The sequence below is a fragment of the Salminus brasiliensis genome, chromosome 4 (genome assembly GCF_030463535.1).
Source record: "Salminus brasiliensis chromosome 4, fSalBra1.hap2, whole genome shotgun sequence".
NCBI lineage: Eukaryota > Metazoa > Chordata > Actinopteri > Characiformes > Bryconidae > Salminus > Salminus brasiliensis.
Window position 1 is genome coordinate 21,995,272 of NC_132881.1, and position 18,241 is coordinate 22,013,512.

At 39.1% G+C, this 18,241-nt stretch overlaps 1 protein-coding gene across 1 annotated transcript in view; it reads right to left on the reverse strand.

Moving 5' to 3' along the window:
* Nucleotides 1-15,617, reverse strand: part of myom2b (myomesin 2b) — a 32,053-nt gene extending 16,436 nt beyond the window's left edge. The window contains exons 1-15 of the mRNA XM_072677608.1: nucleotides 15,532-15,617; nucleotides 14,724-14,781; nucleotides 14,134-14,288; nucleotides 13,192-13,278; nucleotides 10,701-10,789; nucleotides 10,536-10,586; nucleotides 8,541-8,705; nucleotides 8,010-8,171; nucleotides 6,996-7,137; nucleotides 6,202-6,401; nucleotides 6,055-6,108; nucleotides 5,385-5,512; nucleotides 4,542-4,725; nucleotides 3,757-3,931; nucleotides 2,507-2,628 (exon numbers count right to left, since the gene is read on the reverse strand). Coding sequence (XP_072533709.1) covers nucleotides 2,507-2,628; nucleotides 3,757-3,931; nucleotides 4,542-4,725; nucleotides 5,385-5,512; nucleotides 6,055-6,108; nucleotides 6,202-6,401; nucleotides 6,996-7,137; nucleotides 8,010-8,171; nucleotides 8,541-8,705; nucleotides 10,536-10,586; nucleotides 10,701-10,789; nucleotides 13,192-13,278; nucleotides 14,134-14,288; nucleotides 14,724-14,781; nucleotides 15,532-15,617 — 1,858 coding nt within the window. The remainder of the gene's footprint in view (nucleotides 1-2,506; nucleotides 2,629-3,756; nucleotides 3,932-4,541; nucleotides 4,726-5,384; nucleotides 5,513-6,054; nucleotides 6,109-6,201; nucleotides 6,402-6,995; nucleotides 7,138-8,009; nucleotides 8,172-8,540; nucleotides 8,706-10,535; nucleotides 10,587-10,700; nucleotides 10,790-13,191; nucleotides 13,279-14,133; nucleotides 14,289-14,723; nucleotides 14,782-15,531) is intronic.
* Nucleotides 15,618-18,241: the final 2,624 nt, after the last annotated feature.

An 18,241-nucleotide genomic window follows, 5' to 3' on the forward strand; every position in this document is an offset into this window, starting at 1 on the left:
CTATTATCTGTTCCCTACATTTGTGCACCATTCTGTGCAAATCTAAAGAAGCAAACATCAGACTCCAGACATGTGTTGACTGCTTCATCTACACTGGTTTACATCTGGGAAAAGGTGGAAATTGCGCAAATGGGATTTTTCACTGAACTAAGCCTTTAAGCATGTTTCAGCTACATATTATCTAAAAATAAAAAAAAAGTCCCAGAGAGTGCTGCAACCACTACAATTATTGGTATTGTTTGGGCATTCTGTTTCTCCCACTGCCCAAAAAGTGCTCTATAAAGAGCATCCTATGAGGATTCAGCAGACAGCAAGAAAGCTTTCGCCCGCAGACATTCTACAGCCTGTAAAGAGCTTTGTGATCCACAACACTCCATGAAAGACATGCCATCACATCTCTCTTACCCAGTAGTTTGTTCAAGAAAAGCATTCGTAAGATTTAATGGACTGCTTTATGTAAAGCGCAGTTGTAGAAAAATGGTCTCTCTGCTCTAGCAAGCTGGAAGTGCTGTGTTTTCTTCTGTTTTAAGGGCACTGCTACACAGCACTAGAAAAAAATGACACTGCAAGTTTCTTCTTCTTTTTTTTTTTTATAGTTTTAAGACTTCTAACAAATAACACCTGAACAGGTTTGGAGATCATTTTCCACAGCGCTGTTTATGTGCGGTACAAGATTAAACACCCAATTTTAACACTCGTGGACCTTTGCTGAGTCCAAATGGATGTCTGCTGTCAGGTGCAGCGTTTTACACAGACCTGCTCTGGGAATTGTGGGCAGAGAAAGTGCTTGGAAACGCAAGCAGAAATACAAATGTCTTCTGCAGAAACTTTTACTCCTGCCTCCTACCACTGTTTAGCTAAATTCACTGACACACATGCCAATGTCTTCAAGCGCTTCATCCCCAATCACCAGACATCTTAAACAACGCATCTGTGAATGAAAAAAGTGAGATTTCTCTATGCTCTTTTGTACTTGTAGAGGCTTGCTGTGCCTCCCTTAAATCACAGCAAATAACTGGCACCTCCTGCTGCAGCTAAAAGAACCCTTTTGGAAGAGCTGTTATGAAATACTTAGGGTTTGTTTTTAGAGGTAATGCACAAAAATCTGATGAATTTATTTCGTTTAAATGGGTACATCATTTCCACATTTCCACATTCCAAAGCAAGTGTGTGATGCTCCCATTCCTTGTAGGAAAACACTTTTCAGGATATTTTCCTTGACTTTCATATATGGCAATATATAATGTGTATTAAATATATAAAGTGTATTAAAAGGCAGTTTTACACACATGGTTAATAGATGTACTATTGAACACCTAGTACTTGTACTTGTACTAGTGCAAATCTCTTTTTTAAGATTCAAAAACACATAGGATGGAATGTTTTAAATTATTCTTTGTCTCATTAATTAATGATGAACTACACGCAGCTCAACCCCATGCAGCTGACGGATACTAAACAGTAAGAAAACGTTTGTTAAAAAAGTTGCATCAACCCCTAAAATCAGTCTCAGTGGATCAATAGCTCAATTTTTTTGAGCTATCGTCAGAGCATTTTAGGAATTCTCTCATTTTCCAGGAGTTTCCACAACTGGAAAAATAGGATCAGAACTTCCAGGTTTTCCAGATTTTCTAGGACTCATGGGAACTCTGCGTAGACCCGAAACTATATGTCCAAATGTTTGTGAACCCCTTTTAATGAATGCATTCAGCTGCTTTACACAGATGCAGCATCACACACACACACAGCTTGTCTAGTCCCTGTCCAGAAGGACTGCCAAAAGAATAGGACTCTCTGGAGCAGATAAACATTGACCTATTGGCACCATGCCTAATGCCAACCAATGACTAGAGGGGTACAAAGCCCCCACAATCGAGCTGTAGAGCAGTAGAACTGTGTTCTATGGAATCCAGTACTCTGCTCCATCCAGTACTTTTGGAATGAGAGCAGGAGAGTTGGGGAAGAGGTGATCATCCAACATCCTGTCACTGAATGCAATTAAACAATGCTCCAAAATGTAGGTGTTCCAATACTTTTGGTCCATATAGTGTGTTAAATGCTGAGGTAATACATCAATACATTTTTGTGTCTCTAGGTTTACTTATTTCAGGCAATAATTTGTTGAGGTAATGTAATTCGACTAGGACTGCAAGACCTCAGAATATAAAATATTATTATTATTAGCAGAAAGAGGATTCGATTTGACTGATATTTCAAATATGTCTTTTTAATAATATATTTACAGTCTGGAAAACACTGGGCTGTTGGCACTGGCCTGTTTAGTTCATTGTACCGCATCAGTAGCCATTAAAAAAGCAGATTTGGTCCTAATCTGCATTCATGAAGATATATAGAAGCATTGGCATTCATGAATATGTACATGAAAATACCACAGATATTCTGTATTCATGTGGGAATGACATACTCATTTGCAGTGCAAGGCTAGTTTTTTTAAGTGTTGCAAACCGATGTCTGGCGTGTGTATGAGATGCGGGGTGGTACATACTGAGAGCAGCTCTGACGGAGAGTGGTGCAGATTCCTGCGACTCTTCACTGAGGCCCAGCTCATTGATGGCCTGCACGCGGAACACGTACGTCTCACCCGTGGTCAGGCCATGGACGACAAACCTGCAATAACACAAGCAGCTTGTTTCAGGCTGAATGCACAGTGGCTCAATATTGCCACGTCTTTCAAACACCAGCTACTGCTCTAGATGCCAAACATGGAAGCATTTTCAAGCAATTCAGCCTAAGGTCTAGCGAAAGAGTTGCCCTCAGATGGTTCACAGCTTGTAAGTGGAATTTCTTGAGGTTCTGTTCCCTACACATTACTGATGCATGTGTGCTTCATCCAACTTTTACATATAACTTGTAAAAGTTGTTAAAACAAAAATATGGAAATTATGCATAAGGTGGAGAGGTGAAATAAGGGTTACTAGAGGTTTGCACATTGAGGTAGTTTTTTTTACGGACAGAGGAACACTTGCTCCGTAAGTGCAGTACGTTTGGTCAAGTGTAAAAGCTGTCTTTCAAGGAGGATCTCTGGTCCCCCTGAAATCGGTGGTCTGGTGTTTGCTTCAAGCGGACTGGTTCATTCACCTGCATGGTGAAATGTGCAGAAAGGTGCCTTGCCATTTTTATTATTTGAAAATGATGAAAAGCCATAAACTGATGAACCTAGGCCCTACTACTTTGATCCATGGTTCGAAATAAATTCTTCTGCATGAAAGCAAACCAGCGATAATGAGCCCCACCCACAAACAATAATGAAAACACCCTTAGAAGCCAATTGTTATCATCAAAAACACAACCAGTAGTTCCCATTCCACCTTCATTCAAACTTCTTTCTTTTCTTCTCCTTCAGTAGCATACTTGTATTTGTATGTACACAAGGAAATGTTTTATCAAGATCTTATTTTGCTGAGAAGACAAAATCATTTCCTTGGTGTGTGTGATTTGCTGACATCAGCATAAATGGAAACAAAGCAATAGAACAGGCTAAAGCATGTTGACACAAGATGAATGTGTCCATATGCCAAAGTATTGTATGACAATAGTGAAAGCAAAAACTTTCCACTTGTAAGAATCAAAACAGTACGCTTGCCTACTCTCCTTGCTCGAATAAAGCATATGGGCAGTAGTTTATTCAAGTTCAGTGACTTTCCTGCCCAAACCAAACCTGCTGAGATTATGCGAGCACTGAAATGACCAAAGTAGACCCTCCAGGAACAACTGCTGTTTAGAAATGGCACGTACTTCGTCTTCTTGTTGGGCTTGTGGTTAGCAGAGGTCCAGTCCTTTGATCCTTTAACACACGAGTCGATGTAATATCCAATGAGGTTGTTGGGTTCCTTTGGAGGAGCCCACTGGATCAGAACGGAGGTGTCAGTTTCCCTCGTAGCCACCACCTGTCCGGGAGCCGAGGGCACGCCTGGAGGAATACAGAAAAGAGAATCTTATTTTATTTTTATGACCTTTTCCTGATTAAATGTCCTAATGATCTACACCACCCATTTGTCGTACATCTCAGAGAAGAATCTGCACATTAATTATTGCTAACAACATAAATATCATGCCTTGAGTGAAGCTTCAACTCCAAATAACATCTCTGTCACGTGACATTACAGGTTATCCAGACATTTATGCAAGGTAGAGTTTGAAACCAGAGACAAAATCACTTTATTGGCCATGTAGCTTAGCAAGGCATTGGCAATTACACAAGCAATTAGTGCTTTCAGAAAGGGACAAAACAAAAAATAAAATGAATAGTAAATAAATAAATATAGTACACTGCCACCGATGCTATTACAAATTATAAGCATATCTTCAGTATGTAAACTAAACAATACAGTTCAGGTGGGATAACTGTAACAGCTGCAAATGTGCAAGGATTCTATTTAGGATTAAGGAAGGGATTAATGAATGGATTATGCATTCCATAAAACCAGTATGCACCAAATGTGACACAATGCTGAGCACGATTAAATAGAATAACCTTGAAAGAATGAAGATAAAAAATAATTTAAGTGCCAGTTGCTCACCACGCAGCTCCTGGGTTTTGATGGGTTTGGTAGGCTCTGAGGGGTCACTGGTGCCGTACATGTTGGCTGAGAGCACACGGAACAGGTACTCCTTCCCCTCGGCCAGGTCGAAGACTCCGTAGCGTGGAGAACGAACCGGCACTTTGGTGTTCACTCTCTGCCAGGATCCGCTGCCAACCTGAGACTGAGAGGAGGCATTAACAAGAGCTCTATTACTTCACACAGCCATACCAGCTGACAAAAAAGAAATGATTACGCTAGTTTTGACTTTTTCATTCACAGATTTAAACTAATGGGTAATTGCAGCTGTCCTGAAAGCGTTAATGTCCGTAATGAAAGTGATGTGATGACAGTTTGGTGAGCTTTACGGTAAGGGATAGTTGGTATTGTCTAATGAATCCCATAAAATCTGAGGACCTGTTGGCAAGGCCAGACTTTCTTTCCTTACTTTGTAACTACCTAGCCTACATGTTGCACTAGTACCAGTTCGAAAAAAAAGGCAGTGGCTTATAGCGCATGTGTCGGAGGAGGCATGTGTCAGTCCTCACCCTCCCAGTGTTCGGAGCATGACATGTGATGGGGGGAGAGTACTAATGAGTGGGTTTGGTAATTAGCAATCTAAAATTGAGGAGGGATAGTTCCTCCCTTAGTTCCCTTCATTATCGCTAAAAAAGGTCTGAAGTACCTCGGGCGCACAGAATCAAATATAAATGTAATTCCTTACATAACAATGTCCTTAACCATGTGCCATAAGTCTTGGCCTGAGTTTTCGAGGTCATAGAAAAAAATGTGGTAGTTAATTTATTTGGCTAAGCTTGGCCAGTAGGAGGAATTGAGACCAACCTTTTCGATGTAATACCACATGGGGGCTTTGCCGTGGTAGACTGGGGGGCTCCAACTGAGCACAACATATGTTCGGTCTGTCTCTGAGGCGTAGACTTTGGAGGGAGCTTCCGGAGCTTTTCCCTCAGCTGCAGCCAGAGCACATCAAACAGAATTACTGTCCTCGCCAAACAGCGTGTTTACATTCATTCTCTTGCTCTCACACACACACATACAACACGTCCGCAAACACCTCTAGGGAATGTCCTCCCAAAGTCATCAATTCTACCTTCAAAGATACAAAAATGGCATTGGATTGACACTGTACACACATGCACGCACACACACAAAATCCTGACAGTGGCTGATGTGTTCATTTCAATCCTAAAAAGCACCACAGATGGTTGGACGCTCTTTTCCTGATGGAATTCTCATCAAAAACTAATCAGCACCTCACAGATGAGGGCCAATTACAGGCCGTATAATTATTGCTATTTTCAAAAGAGAAAACCGTGAAAGGAACAGTGAAAATCAACTAAAGAGTGACAGCCGCTGATGTTTAATTGCATATACAAGAAATAGTACAATATACATATATAGCTGAAATGAACAATCCCTGAATTTATTCCATGTACCTGATGCAGGTATAGGTTTCCACTATACAACTACGAACAAAGAAAATTCACACTACCTTCAAGGTCATCGTGGTAGGTCACAACGTTGAGTTTTCCACCAAGCTTCATGGCTGTTCAGTTGAAAAGTAAGAAAATACGTCTTAAATAATGTCTTAGGAGGTTATTTATTAATATGGTTCTATATTTATTTGGCTGATTTTTACCATAAAGTCTCTCGAACTCAGTGGGGTCCAGTGCGGCAATAGGCTCAGACATCCTCGAGGGCCTGCTGATGCCATGTGAGTTGACGGCACGCACACGGAAGTAATAGGAGTGTCCCTCAAACAGTCCAGACACGGGGTACTTACAGATTTTGATGGGAGAATCATTACACTGCATCCAGTTCTCTGTTCCGACCTCGCATCTGTCAGAGTTCAGACAAGCAACAAAACAGAACAAGAGATTGCTAGGGTTTTTTTTTTTTTTCAAAAAGCATGCAGATAACCAGCCAGTATATCCCATCATTACCCATCTGTACGCTCTAAAAGACAGTGGAAATTACAGCCCACTTTTAACATCAGGCCGAGATATGAGCTGAACAGCATTTACTCATTATTGCAGATCTAAGCTTTTCTGTGCTGCCCGATTACGAGATTCAACTTCTATAGTGGCACGGCCTTAAGTTGTGCAGGACAAAATAATCAGTGCTTGTATTAATGTGTGCGGACAGGGTTCAGGAAAAAAGGAATATGATGGCGTAAGCAAAATTTGAAGTTTGTAAAGTTGCCTCTAAATTAATGTGATCTAAAAACAATTAGAATAGCTGGATAGTAAGAAACCATGGAGCCACAGGTTAGCATTGACATTTTTGCAAATGTTCCTTTTTGAGATGGACATTGATAAGCCCCCTCCAATGCACACACAGGCACACTTGTGTTGAAGGTCAGATAAAGCCAGACAGCAGCAATTAGTTTACATTCACATGATTGTAATCAGACATCTTAGTCAGATCAATCACCGATCAACAAAGTATCCGATGATAGGACCCTCAGTGGTGGTGTTGGGGGGCTTCCAGGATACGATAACATAATCTCTATTAGCGTCATGAATCTTAATGTCCATGGGGGCTCCAGGGGCCAAAGGAACTGGTGGAGGTCCGTCTGTAAAGGAAAATTTACAGTTTTAGGATTTCTGAAAGGGGTAGCTCTACAATGTGCAGATGTCTGCTTCTTGAGCTTCTTAAAAGTTAAGTTATTCATTTCTGTTCCAGTAGAAATTTAATGGTGGAAAGATGACAGTAATATTTTAGGAGAAAATCAAATATACACAGTTTGTTTCTGTTCTACCAAATGCAATCCGGCAGCCAAGGTTATCTATGACAGTGAACAAAATTACTATATTCAGATGTCAAGATGCTATTACAGTTGTAGCGTTGCATTGTAGCTCTGTCCATTTTAAATTAATAAACAATCAGAAATTACAACTATTTATATGCTGATATCAACAATTTCACCCAGCATGAGGCAAGTGGGTGATGATTTTAGGGAGTGTTCAGGCTTGGCAGGTTTGGTTCAATTAAACTCAATTAAACTGTGCAGAAAAGAGGGAGGGTGAATTTCAGGCCCTGTGTTAAAGTGATTTCTTTCCACTTGGTGTACGCTCTGGAATATCACAAGACAAACAAAACAAGACATGCATACAATCTGACAGGATATTTCCAAATGCTTGTAGAATAAAGGTAATAAATAATAAAACAATAAAATATAAACATCAAATGTCATAATCTTTTACTTTTAAGACTTTTGTTTCTGTCTTTTGGTTCAATGTTTATATATATATATATATATATATATATATATGAGAGAGAGAGAGAGCTTTACATTATTGTGTCTCAGTAGACCAATTACATTCAGGATAGGAGGGAACTGTGTACATTAGACTATTAGCTGAACTGTCACTTTAATAAACAGAGCATAATTGAAGTATAACAAGAAAACATTGTGTTAGCATTATTCAGTTCAGAGTTCTTTACCTTCCACAAAGACGTAAGCCCTGTGGACTGCATCCCCTCCCTTGGTCACCATGCGGAGGGTATAAAGACCCTCATCATCTTTGGCGAGATGAGTCAGTGTGAGCTTAGCAACACCTCCGCCAGACTCCATTTTCGCCCACTTCGATTCTTTCAAAAGGTGCTCTGGAAGTTGGAAAAAAGAAGCGCGCGCACACACACACACACACACACACACACACACACGAACACCATGTCTTTTGTGAGTGTAAATGAAAAACAACATTTCTTTAGAATATGTGTGCTGTGGAACACTGATGTAATTTGATCATGTTTTTGAGAACAGCAGGCCAAAGGAACAGTGTGAGTCATACAAGGGATAAATGCCCTCAGTGCCCTTGTCATTGACCTGGCAAGTACCTTATGAAGAACAATATACATAAATGCATCTATAATGGCTCTAATGTGGTGAAAACATAATGATGGAAAAGATATATAGATGTATATATGTTATATATTCTGTATACAGGCAGTATTGCGGAGTATGTCTCTTACCATCTCTGTACCACAGTGCATCAGGCTGCAGATTGACCAGATTGGGGCTTATGGTCATCTTGCAGGCCAGGGTGACACAATCTCCCTCTTTACCAAATGTCACATTGAAAGTCTCCAGAAAAGTGATGTTGATCTTTGTGTATTTAATCTCAGGTAAAATCGCATCTGAAAAATACAACCAGAAAAGTTTGTAAAAATGCTAGGGCTGCACAATTAAACTGATCTTTATCTTGATATGAGCTCTCCACTGAACACATCCTTAAGGGATGTGATGTCAGAAAAGATCAAATAATATTACACGTGCACAATGCATAAGTGAGGGGAATGTAGCGTTAGAAGTTGTATCTAATAATAGAGTAACAGAGTGGTCCTGTGATTTGGTACTGAATCCTGCTCTCCAGCATAAAGAGCAGTTGACCCCATCATTCTGCTACAAAACCAATTAGAAAACACACACTTTAGTAGGCCTATGTTAATTTGTTTAATTATAATTATTTTATTATTTGCAATTATTGATAATATTGTTGTGTTATCACATTAAATTTAATATGCTTTTCTGAGAATATCATGGATATCGTCAGTACTTAAAAAAAAGACACCCCTGGTCAAAATATCTGCTACTGTTGAAAGTTAGGAAATCACCTGATTCCCAAAAATTTAAAGATGACAAATATTTTAAGCAAGACTACATTTATTCCAATATTTTATTGTTTTAAAATAACAAAAAAGGAGAGGACCTGAAGCATATCAAATCCAGTAAAATGTTCCCCATGCCACTGGCTGCAGCGTAAACCCAGTGCTTCCACATGCTTACCAGTAGGAGAGGTTCTCTTTTCAAGATTTCTTGTGGAAAAAAAATATATACTGTATATCCAAGCATATCTTTGGACACAGTATACAGATACAAATGTTTTCTTCTGGACTCTTCCATAAACGTCATATTTGTGCAGGTGTCGCTGCACAGTAAAAGAGTGCACCACCACTCCAGAGTCTGTGAGGTATTCCTGAAGGTCTTCAGCAGTCAGCAGTTCCCTCTGAAGGTTTCCTTGGTCTTCCAGAGCCCAACCTGACCTTCACCATTCCTGTTAACTATCATTTATTAATTATATTATGAACTAATAAAAACATCTGAAAACGCTTTGCTTTCTTCTTACAGCCTTTTCCATTTCTGTGGGCATTATTTATTTGAATTTTCAGAGGAGGAGGAATCTGCTTAGATGGCTGCTGGTTGTTGAAGGAGTCTGAAAAGTCTTACAGCCTTTTCCATTTCTGTGGGCATGATTTATGTGAATTTTCAGAGGAGGAGGAATCTGCTTAGATGGCTGCTGGTTATTGAAGGAGTCTGACTATTTATAAACCTTTGAAATGTGCATCACCGATGCCTCAACAAGCTAACTAGGGTCTGGGATTATCTGACAGCACAAATTGTGCTCCTCTACTTTTTACTCAAAAATTTGTACAAAATGAAAATAATACACTTGTCTTTATCATTGTTTTCAAGTGTTGAAAAGAATGTTTCACCTTGAACTTTTATCTCTTTTGGAGATCAGTTCATCTTCTACTCACTTAACTATTCATATTGGCAGATGTTTTAACCAGGGGTACTTGTCTGTACTTGTTGCACATTTGATCTGAGACAGACCATTGTAATCTGCATTTGTCGCTTCTTATATCTTCATCATAATATCCTGCAGCTTTATCAAATACCACATTTCATGTCCAAAGCATGAATCCACAGATCAGTATTTATAAATCTGCATTACAAATAATATAATAAAAATTTGCTAACACATGTTTGGGGTGCCTACTTGAGGGCTTCACTGAACAATTCATAACTTGCTTGTAATGTGGTAAACATACATTTATGTAGGTAACGCTTACTGTTGACATTCGCATTTATAAAGATTTAGGAGCAGGGTATATATGTCCAAGTAAGATTTTAAGTCCTTAACAAGAGACTTTAATGGATAAAACACCAAAACACTTTCCACTTACATTGGTAAGATGTCCAGGAATAAGGAGAGGGTTTCTCCTCCTCTTTGAGCCCTTGAAAACACATGCGAACACATACATAGTCAAACTAATTTCCAGATAGAGCAACTATTTAAATCAAGCAACACATAAAGCATATATACTATGTCTCATGACTCTTGGACTCACTCTTCACAATTACAGAGGCCTGAGAGGAGGCCTGGCCGTGGGAGTTGGAGGCTACAGCCGTGTACATGGCAGTATCATCTATCGCACACCTGTACAAGAAAGCACACACACACACGCAAAGTTGAAAACTGTTCCTCCACTCCCAGACACCACCCCAGGCTTGGGTCAATATACAGCCCAATCAATAACAGTTTCTATCTCATTCGACTCGTTAATCAATTGATAAATCTGCCAGCGCTGCGTGATGTCTGCTTTGATTGGATGTATGCATTGTAATTTCCTAATTGACATTTGGACGGCGCATGAAATTCCCCCCTCCAGTCTGTAATGGATAAGCTGCCTGTGATCTACTGCTGGGAGGTATAGAGGACATTGGCCGTGTGTGGCTTCAGAACGGGCAGGACACGGGCAGCAGTGAGGCATGAATGGCAAACATGTGCGGCTGCCAGGAGAGAGAGGCGAGCGATGGTAATGTGACCTTCACCCTGATGCTACTATTTTAAAGCAGGCTCCGCTCTTCTCAGTGCCATCTGCATTACCAGAGCAACGGGTTCGCTCTTGTGAAGGGAATGTGAAAAGGTTTCTTCACTGATTGGAGGAAGAATGCAGAACGCTAGAGCTGTCTTAGAGAAAGCGCTGGTCTGCAGTGGCAGAAGCAGACAGGGGTTGAGGTTTGACGCTGAACGTTCGCACGGCTGACGTGGAGACGGAGGAAAGTGATCTGACGCTCTTTAAAGGAGCTGCCAGGCTTGGGTGACACTGAGCTCAGCACTTGGGTATGAACAGCTGACATGATCCCAAGACATGGGAGGAGTCCCGAGCCAGGCTTGGACAAAATTGGAAAAATGCTCACACGCGCTCGCATTCTGGCGGCTTCCTTTTGCGGAGGCAAAGCAGAGTGCAAATACAATAGCCCATGTTCAGGGACGCTTTCAGAGTTGAGACACTCATTTAACATTGATGAAAACTGATGAAATCGGATGTTTCGAGTGATTTCTACATTTCTAAGTAAATTTGTCATAGGGATATTATTATCAGCATAACAATCTGAATCTGCGAAAATTTTACATGAATTTCAGAATTTCACATATTTTTATATTAGATGCCTTTTACATAAAAAGAATTAAATATATTTATTATATATTAAATATATATTTTTTTTACAAATGTGTTTAAATATGTGTGTATTTGAATATGTATTTCTTCTAGTCCTTCGTATTTGACACTCATAACCTTGCTTTGTTTTTTCTTTTCTAAAACTTTCTGTTGTTTATTTCCATGTTTAAATAAAAAAAAACACACTGTAAAACAGATGTGGGTCAGGTTAAGTTAAACATATTATGATAAGTCGTCACTGTCACACAAAAACCTGAGAGGAAAACGAAAATGTTTCTATTGGTTCATGTCTCTTTCAAACCATTTCTACTGGTATATTCATCATGACATTTTGACACAATGTAAAGAACTGCCAGATTCAAATTATATAAAAAATTTACACAGAACAAAACAACACAGAAGAAACACAGAGTTTGTGTGACAGAAATGATATATAACATAATATGACACACATGAATTAAAACTGATTGATTACCTACTGTTAATCAATACATCATTAGATCATATAAATTCACTTTCTTACTGGAACTGTGACCTCTGCTCAGTCCCACTGCACTCACCAAAGACTTCTCCCCACTCACATTACACGTGAATTCACACCTTATCGGATGTCCAAATAGTAATGTAAACATTTTACAGATTATATATTAAACTTTATATTAAACCTATTACATTTTAGACAGTGCAATAATGTTTGTATAGTTTATGTATATTGTACATTAATGTGTATTTATTTTGGATTTCTTATTTTGTAAATATTTGTATTTTTAAATATTTGTTTTTACTACTGGAAGGGACAATGCACCTACATTTTTACCCAACTTCACACCTGTGTTAATGTGATGTGACAATGAACCTGATTTGATGTGAAGGAATGTAACCTTAAATGCTGCTTTGCCATACATTCGTTAAAAGTTTATAAAAACAGAAGGAAGCAAAGAGGTTAAGTATGTTTTAAGTATGTTGACTATATGTTCATTAATAAAAATAAACATGGTTTGAAACAGGAGTATCATATAATACTCAGCAGCAGGCCAGTGTTAATTTGGGACACTGGAAATATGTGGGCCACATGTTTATAAACTATAAACTTAGGTACATGATATATAAACTATTTACAGAGAAATATAAACTATAAAACCAGACAAAAGGAACGAAGTAAAATGCTATGTGCTTGAGTAGAAATCTACTCAAAAATATTTTAAATACTGTTCTTGGATGCAGGACTGCATAGATGTAAGCCTAAAGTGAATTATAGACATTCCACTAAATGCAAGTAATTATTCAAGCAATGGACCCTGAATCTCAGACATCTGGCCTCATGGTTAACACCTGCTCTTTAGGGAAAAAACAATCACACTAATGTCTAAATTACTTCATAATGGTCAGACTGTGAATTCCAACGCTGCTTTCCACAAAGTACTTTCCAGAAGAAATGTCCAGGAGCATGTCATCCTTGAACCTGTCAGAAATCAGAAAGAACAGGATTACAAGACCAAATAATGCCTTTTGGCAGGTTCTTCCATCCGCCTGCATTTAATTCCACATCATTGTACAGACTGCTTACTGCATCTGTAGACTCCACTTAACTGTACATTTAACATATTACTTTGACAGACTCTAACCGTGCATTGCGCAGGCCTTTCAGTTAAATTCTGTCATTTGTTCGTTTGAGGGAGGGGTCGTTTCTCAGTGTGCAGTGGGAGTCTGATTTACCAATGTCGGGCCCACTTTACTTTGGGTAGTGTGTTTAGGAAGAGGAAATGCCATGCTGACAAGGCCTAGTCAGACATGTACTCTCCTCTGGACCTCCGTCAATCACCTCAGCCCTCGTATGATGGACCGTCGGCGGATCAGCTTAAGTCCATCTGACAGAGCGGGACCGGAGGAGAGGATTCGGCAAGCTTCCTTTGCAATTCGTCTGTGTGATGTCTGAGTCACGTAGGAAGCATCAGTCTGCATTAGCTTCAGGGCAGGAGGCAGAAGCTCTTACGCTACCATCCGAAAGTTTGGAATTGCTTCATATTTACACCTAAGGAATGGTTCGGTCAACCATGCTAATATTGCTAATAAATAATGACAGTAAGTAGTCATTTGAGTAATGCTAATTGGTGAGCGCTAACTTTGATTCATTATTAGAAACTAGTCATTTAACACATTTTCAATTTCAGTTAATTGACATTTTTTTTAATCTATGAAGAAAAATCTTTTTACACATATATCAACAGGGAAACTCATCATTTCCCCATTACAAAAAAAACCTGCTTTCAAATTTTTAAGTGGTACCGCATGTGCCCGCAGAGTTTCACAGACTTACCAACTGACTTGTGGGGTAGGATAACCCTCAACAGTGCAGAACAGCTTTATGGGAGTGTTCTCGAACACGGTGTGCGACTTCAGCCTGACCAAGAACTTGGGGCCCCTGATCATGGATGACTCGCGGATGTACTTTTCCGGAACCTTCTTCTGTACCTGTAGGAGGCAGAAAGGACGTTGCGTTTTTGTGACGTTGTTCCCCTCGATAAATCTCCACACTTCAAATTAAATGTTCCTGAGAACACACTGAGCTTCGTGTGGGATCAAAAAACTAAGCTTTATCCTTTACAGACCTGTCGATTTCCCTTCCTCACTCTTACTACTTTTTTGCCTTGGCTTAAAGGGTTAAAGTCTTGGATAGTGGCAGGATAAAGTATATGGCAAACTGTGGAACCCATTTTCTAAAGCCAAACAACAACTCTGTTTATGTTAGACTCTGGGGCAGAAGGTAGAGTTGACATAATAGCTGTTATATAGGCAAGATTACTGTAATTAGGCGTGCAAGCCTAGCAGCTACTCTGTGCTCAGGAACATTTCTAAACCATTTCTTGACGTAATGTGTGGGTGCAGACCTTTACAAAAGGACCTTACCACTTTCTGGACATTTTTCTCTGTTCGGTATTCATATCTCACGTCTTCAACTTCAGAGCTAAAAGCAAAGACATTCAAATCCGTTACAATGAGGACACAGTGCATATGGCAAATGATAGAAAAGCAAAAGACTCTGCAAATATATGTAAGTATAGACCAAATGATTGGAAAAAGGTCATTTTAATGAAAAATTATGTTGGAAAGTGCATGTCTAAATGAATTGAAAATAACACCTTCAATAAAATGGTTCTCTAGCATCTACTTGTATTAGTATCTATCAATTGGTAATGCGGTTAAGTTAAAGTATTTGCTTGTTGCCAACATTCTTAGCTAGACAAGTACATCAGTACATGAGGATAAAATCAACAACAAAAAACAGAATGTGGGAATACTTCTTTTTAAAGTGCAAACTGCTTTTATTACATTTGATTTTATTGTTTTATTGTAAATCCCTGTATAGCCTATCTATCTCTCTCTTAGTAGTTATCATACATGAAAGGTAATAAAACACATTTCTCTAATTTCACTAATGGAAAAACAAATATTAAATTCATTTTAAAGCATCTAACTTCTCCATTCATAAACACTGTGACATTATTAAAACCCCAACAATGAAGCAAAGAGTAGCACAATTACAGTAACATCAGTGAGTCCAGTACAATAATGCTAATTGTGGTACGATAGCCTAGCTATTATATTCCAAACATTCCAAACTAGTTTCTGACTTATGTATTGAGCGACTCTGATGCATTTTCAAATAATTCAATTTTTCAGGCAAACGTTATCAACATGAAACAGCACTTCTTACCTGGAGTAATCCCGGACTACATATCTTGACTGTTTGCTACGATAGTCCTCAGTAAAATGCTTATGTCTGGCAATGACTGCAGCCATGTTTGACAACAAAGACCTGTGAAAAGAAGCCTTTAATAAGGACATACAGCTTAAACAGGGATTCAGTTGCTTTGTCAAATAATGCGCTTAATGCAAACTGATGCTGGTTGGCAGCCAGTGTTTGAAGCCATTTTAGGCCATTGTACTGAAGGTGGTTCAGGTGTTAGGTCAGTACATTTGGTGAAGCTAAAATAACACGGCACAGAGACGGGATGCCAAAAAGAAAACCAGCTTCAAAAGGGTTAAAAAGTGAAGATTGATGGTAGGAGGATTGATTATTTTTACAGCATTATCCCCAATTTCATACAATTAGTTGTACATTATTACCACCACTATTGAATGAATGGTCACTGAAAGATCAGATTAACCCACATTTTCCTTCACCACAAATCTAGTCGAGTATCAATAAATGTTTGGTGTCTTAATTTTTTTAATAGTTTGGAGCTGGAGCTTCAAGGCTAATGTAGCTAACAAACAATGGGAATCTATCTGATTTTTCAATAAATCATTCCTTTACATTTTTCATCAGGCTATATACACAATGATACAATACAGAGAACAGACAGCTGTCATGCAAAAGTTGTTTAACAGCAGTGGTGGGCAATATGATGATATTCATTATCATGATAAGTTTCATCACATTACATAAGCAAATTTTAAAAATCATCAGAGCACCATGAATCAATCTTTGTATCTTAACTGGATTTTGATGTTTATAGTATAATAATAATACAATTTCTGTATAATATATATATATATATATATATATATATATATATATTATAAAATACTGGATTTGTTGATGTTGACTGTATGTTAAAAATGTTGAACTATTGCCTCATTTTTGTCAGATGCACACTGTGTATCATGAAAATGTCTTGAAGTACTGTGATGTTATATCTTAATAATATAGTATTGTGATATTTTTGTGGTATCACCCAGCCCTACTCTACTCTGAGCTTTACCTTTGGTTATGTGACAGTTAATGCAATTAAAAACCATTCCCAACCACAAAACATTCATGTGAATTACATTGTATTGGGACACCCACACATCACACCTACAGGAGCTTTAATGAAATTACAGCTTCCGCTGTCCTGGGAAGCCTTTCGACAAGATTCTGGAGTGTGTCTGTTGGACAATTTGTACATTCATCCAGGAGAGCATTTGTGAGGTCAGATACTGATGTTGGTGAAGGGCTGACTCACAATCTCTGTTGTAGTTAATTCCAAAATCACCTAACCATGCCTTTATTACAGTCATGCTGGAAGCGTACACTTGTCCAAAACTGGTATGCTGAAGCTAAAGGGCCTGAGCCAACCTCTGAAAAACAACCCCTAAGCATTATCCCTCCTCCACCAAACTTGACAGTTGGCAGTCAGGCAGGTAACGTTCTCCTGGCATTCGCCAAATCCAGACTCATCCATCAGACTGCCAGATTAGGAAGCGTGATTCATCACTCCCCAGAACACAGTTTCACTGCTCCAGAGTCTCCATCTAACGCTTGCCATTGTACTTGGTGATGTAAGTCTTGCATGCAGCTGCTCGGCCATGGAAACCCATGCCATGAAGCTCCTGGCACACGGCTTTTGTGCTGATATTAATGCCAGATGAGGTTTGGATCTCTGCAGTTATTGCATCAGCAGTTTTGCATCGGCGACTGTAACTGTACGCGGTCTGCCTCTTCGAGGCTGAGTTGCTGTGGCTCTTAACCACTCTTCTGACTTGCATTGTCATCCTATTAAAGCACTACGCTGGAATTCAGTCAGCTCTTCATAACCACTCATTCTTTCACAAATGCTTGCAAAGGCAGACTGCATGGCTAGGTGATTCATTTTAAACACCTGTGGCAATGGGACTGAACTAAATGATTAAGAGGTGTCCGGATACTATTGTCCATATTGCGTAATATGACTCTTTATGCCAGTCTGCGTTGATATCTAATCACCACACTTCATCTACTATACTAGAAAAGCACTCAGCGCAATAAATGTTAACATTAGATACAAATAACGACTTAATAGAAATATAAGTAATCATGGTAAAGCATAATACATATATAAATAATGTTATCTAACCGTATGATGAAGCATTTCAGCCTTATTCCACCTGTCTGTCAGTGCTGAACTTTGCAGGCTAACTGCGGCTACTTAGGGCGTAGCGTTAGCTACAGCAGGCTAGTACAGCCCACAGAGCTATCAGCTCACTATTTAATAAATAATCAACATTAATAGTATGTGATAAAATGGGTTACCCGCTTAATCAATTATTATCAGTACACGAACAGGCCTGTTTGATTAGCGTTGCGACTCTCCCTGATCTGTCAGCAGCAGAGCTAAAAATATGAAGTAATAGGTCTAATTAGGAGCTCATATTCCCCCATTATTATTATTATCATCACAGTAATCATCGCCGTCATTACCATTTAGGCAAGCAAGGACAAAGCAGGGTGTCGAGAAATACTCTCCATCATCCTCCAGTGTTCTGCCTCGAGATTTTTCCTTGCACTAGAAGCTATATAAGGACCGTTTTAAAGGATTTTGAGCGAAGTGCAACAGCAAACTTACCCCTTCAGGAGCGGGAAGCACAGATAGCCTGCAGCTCAGCCTGAGCCTCAACTCGCC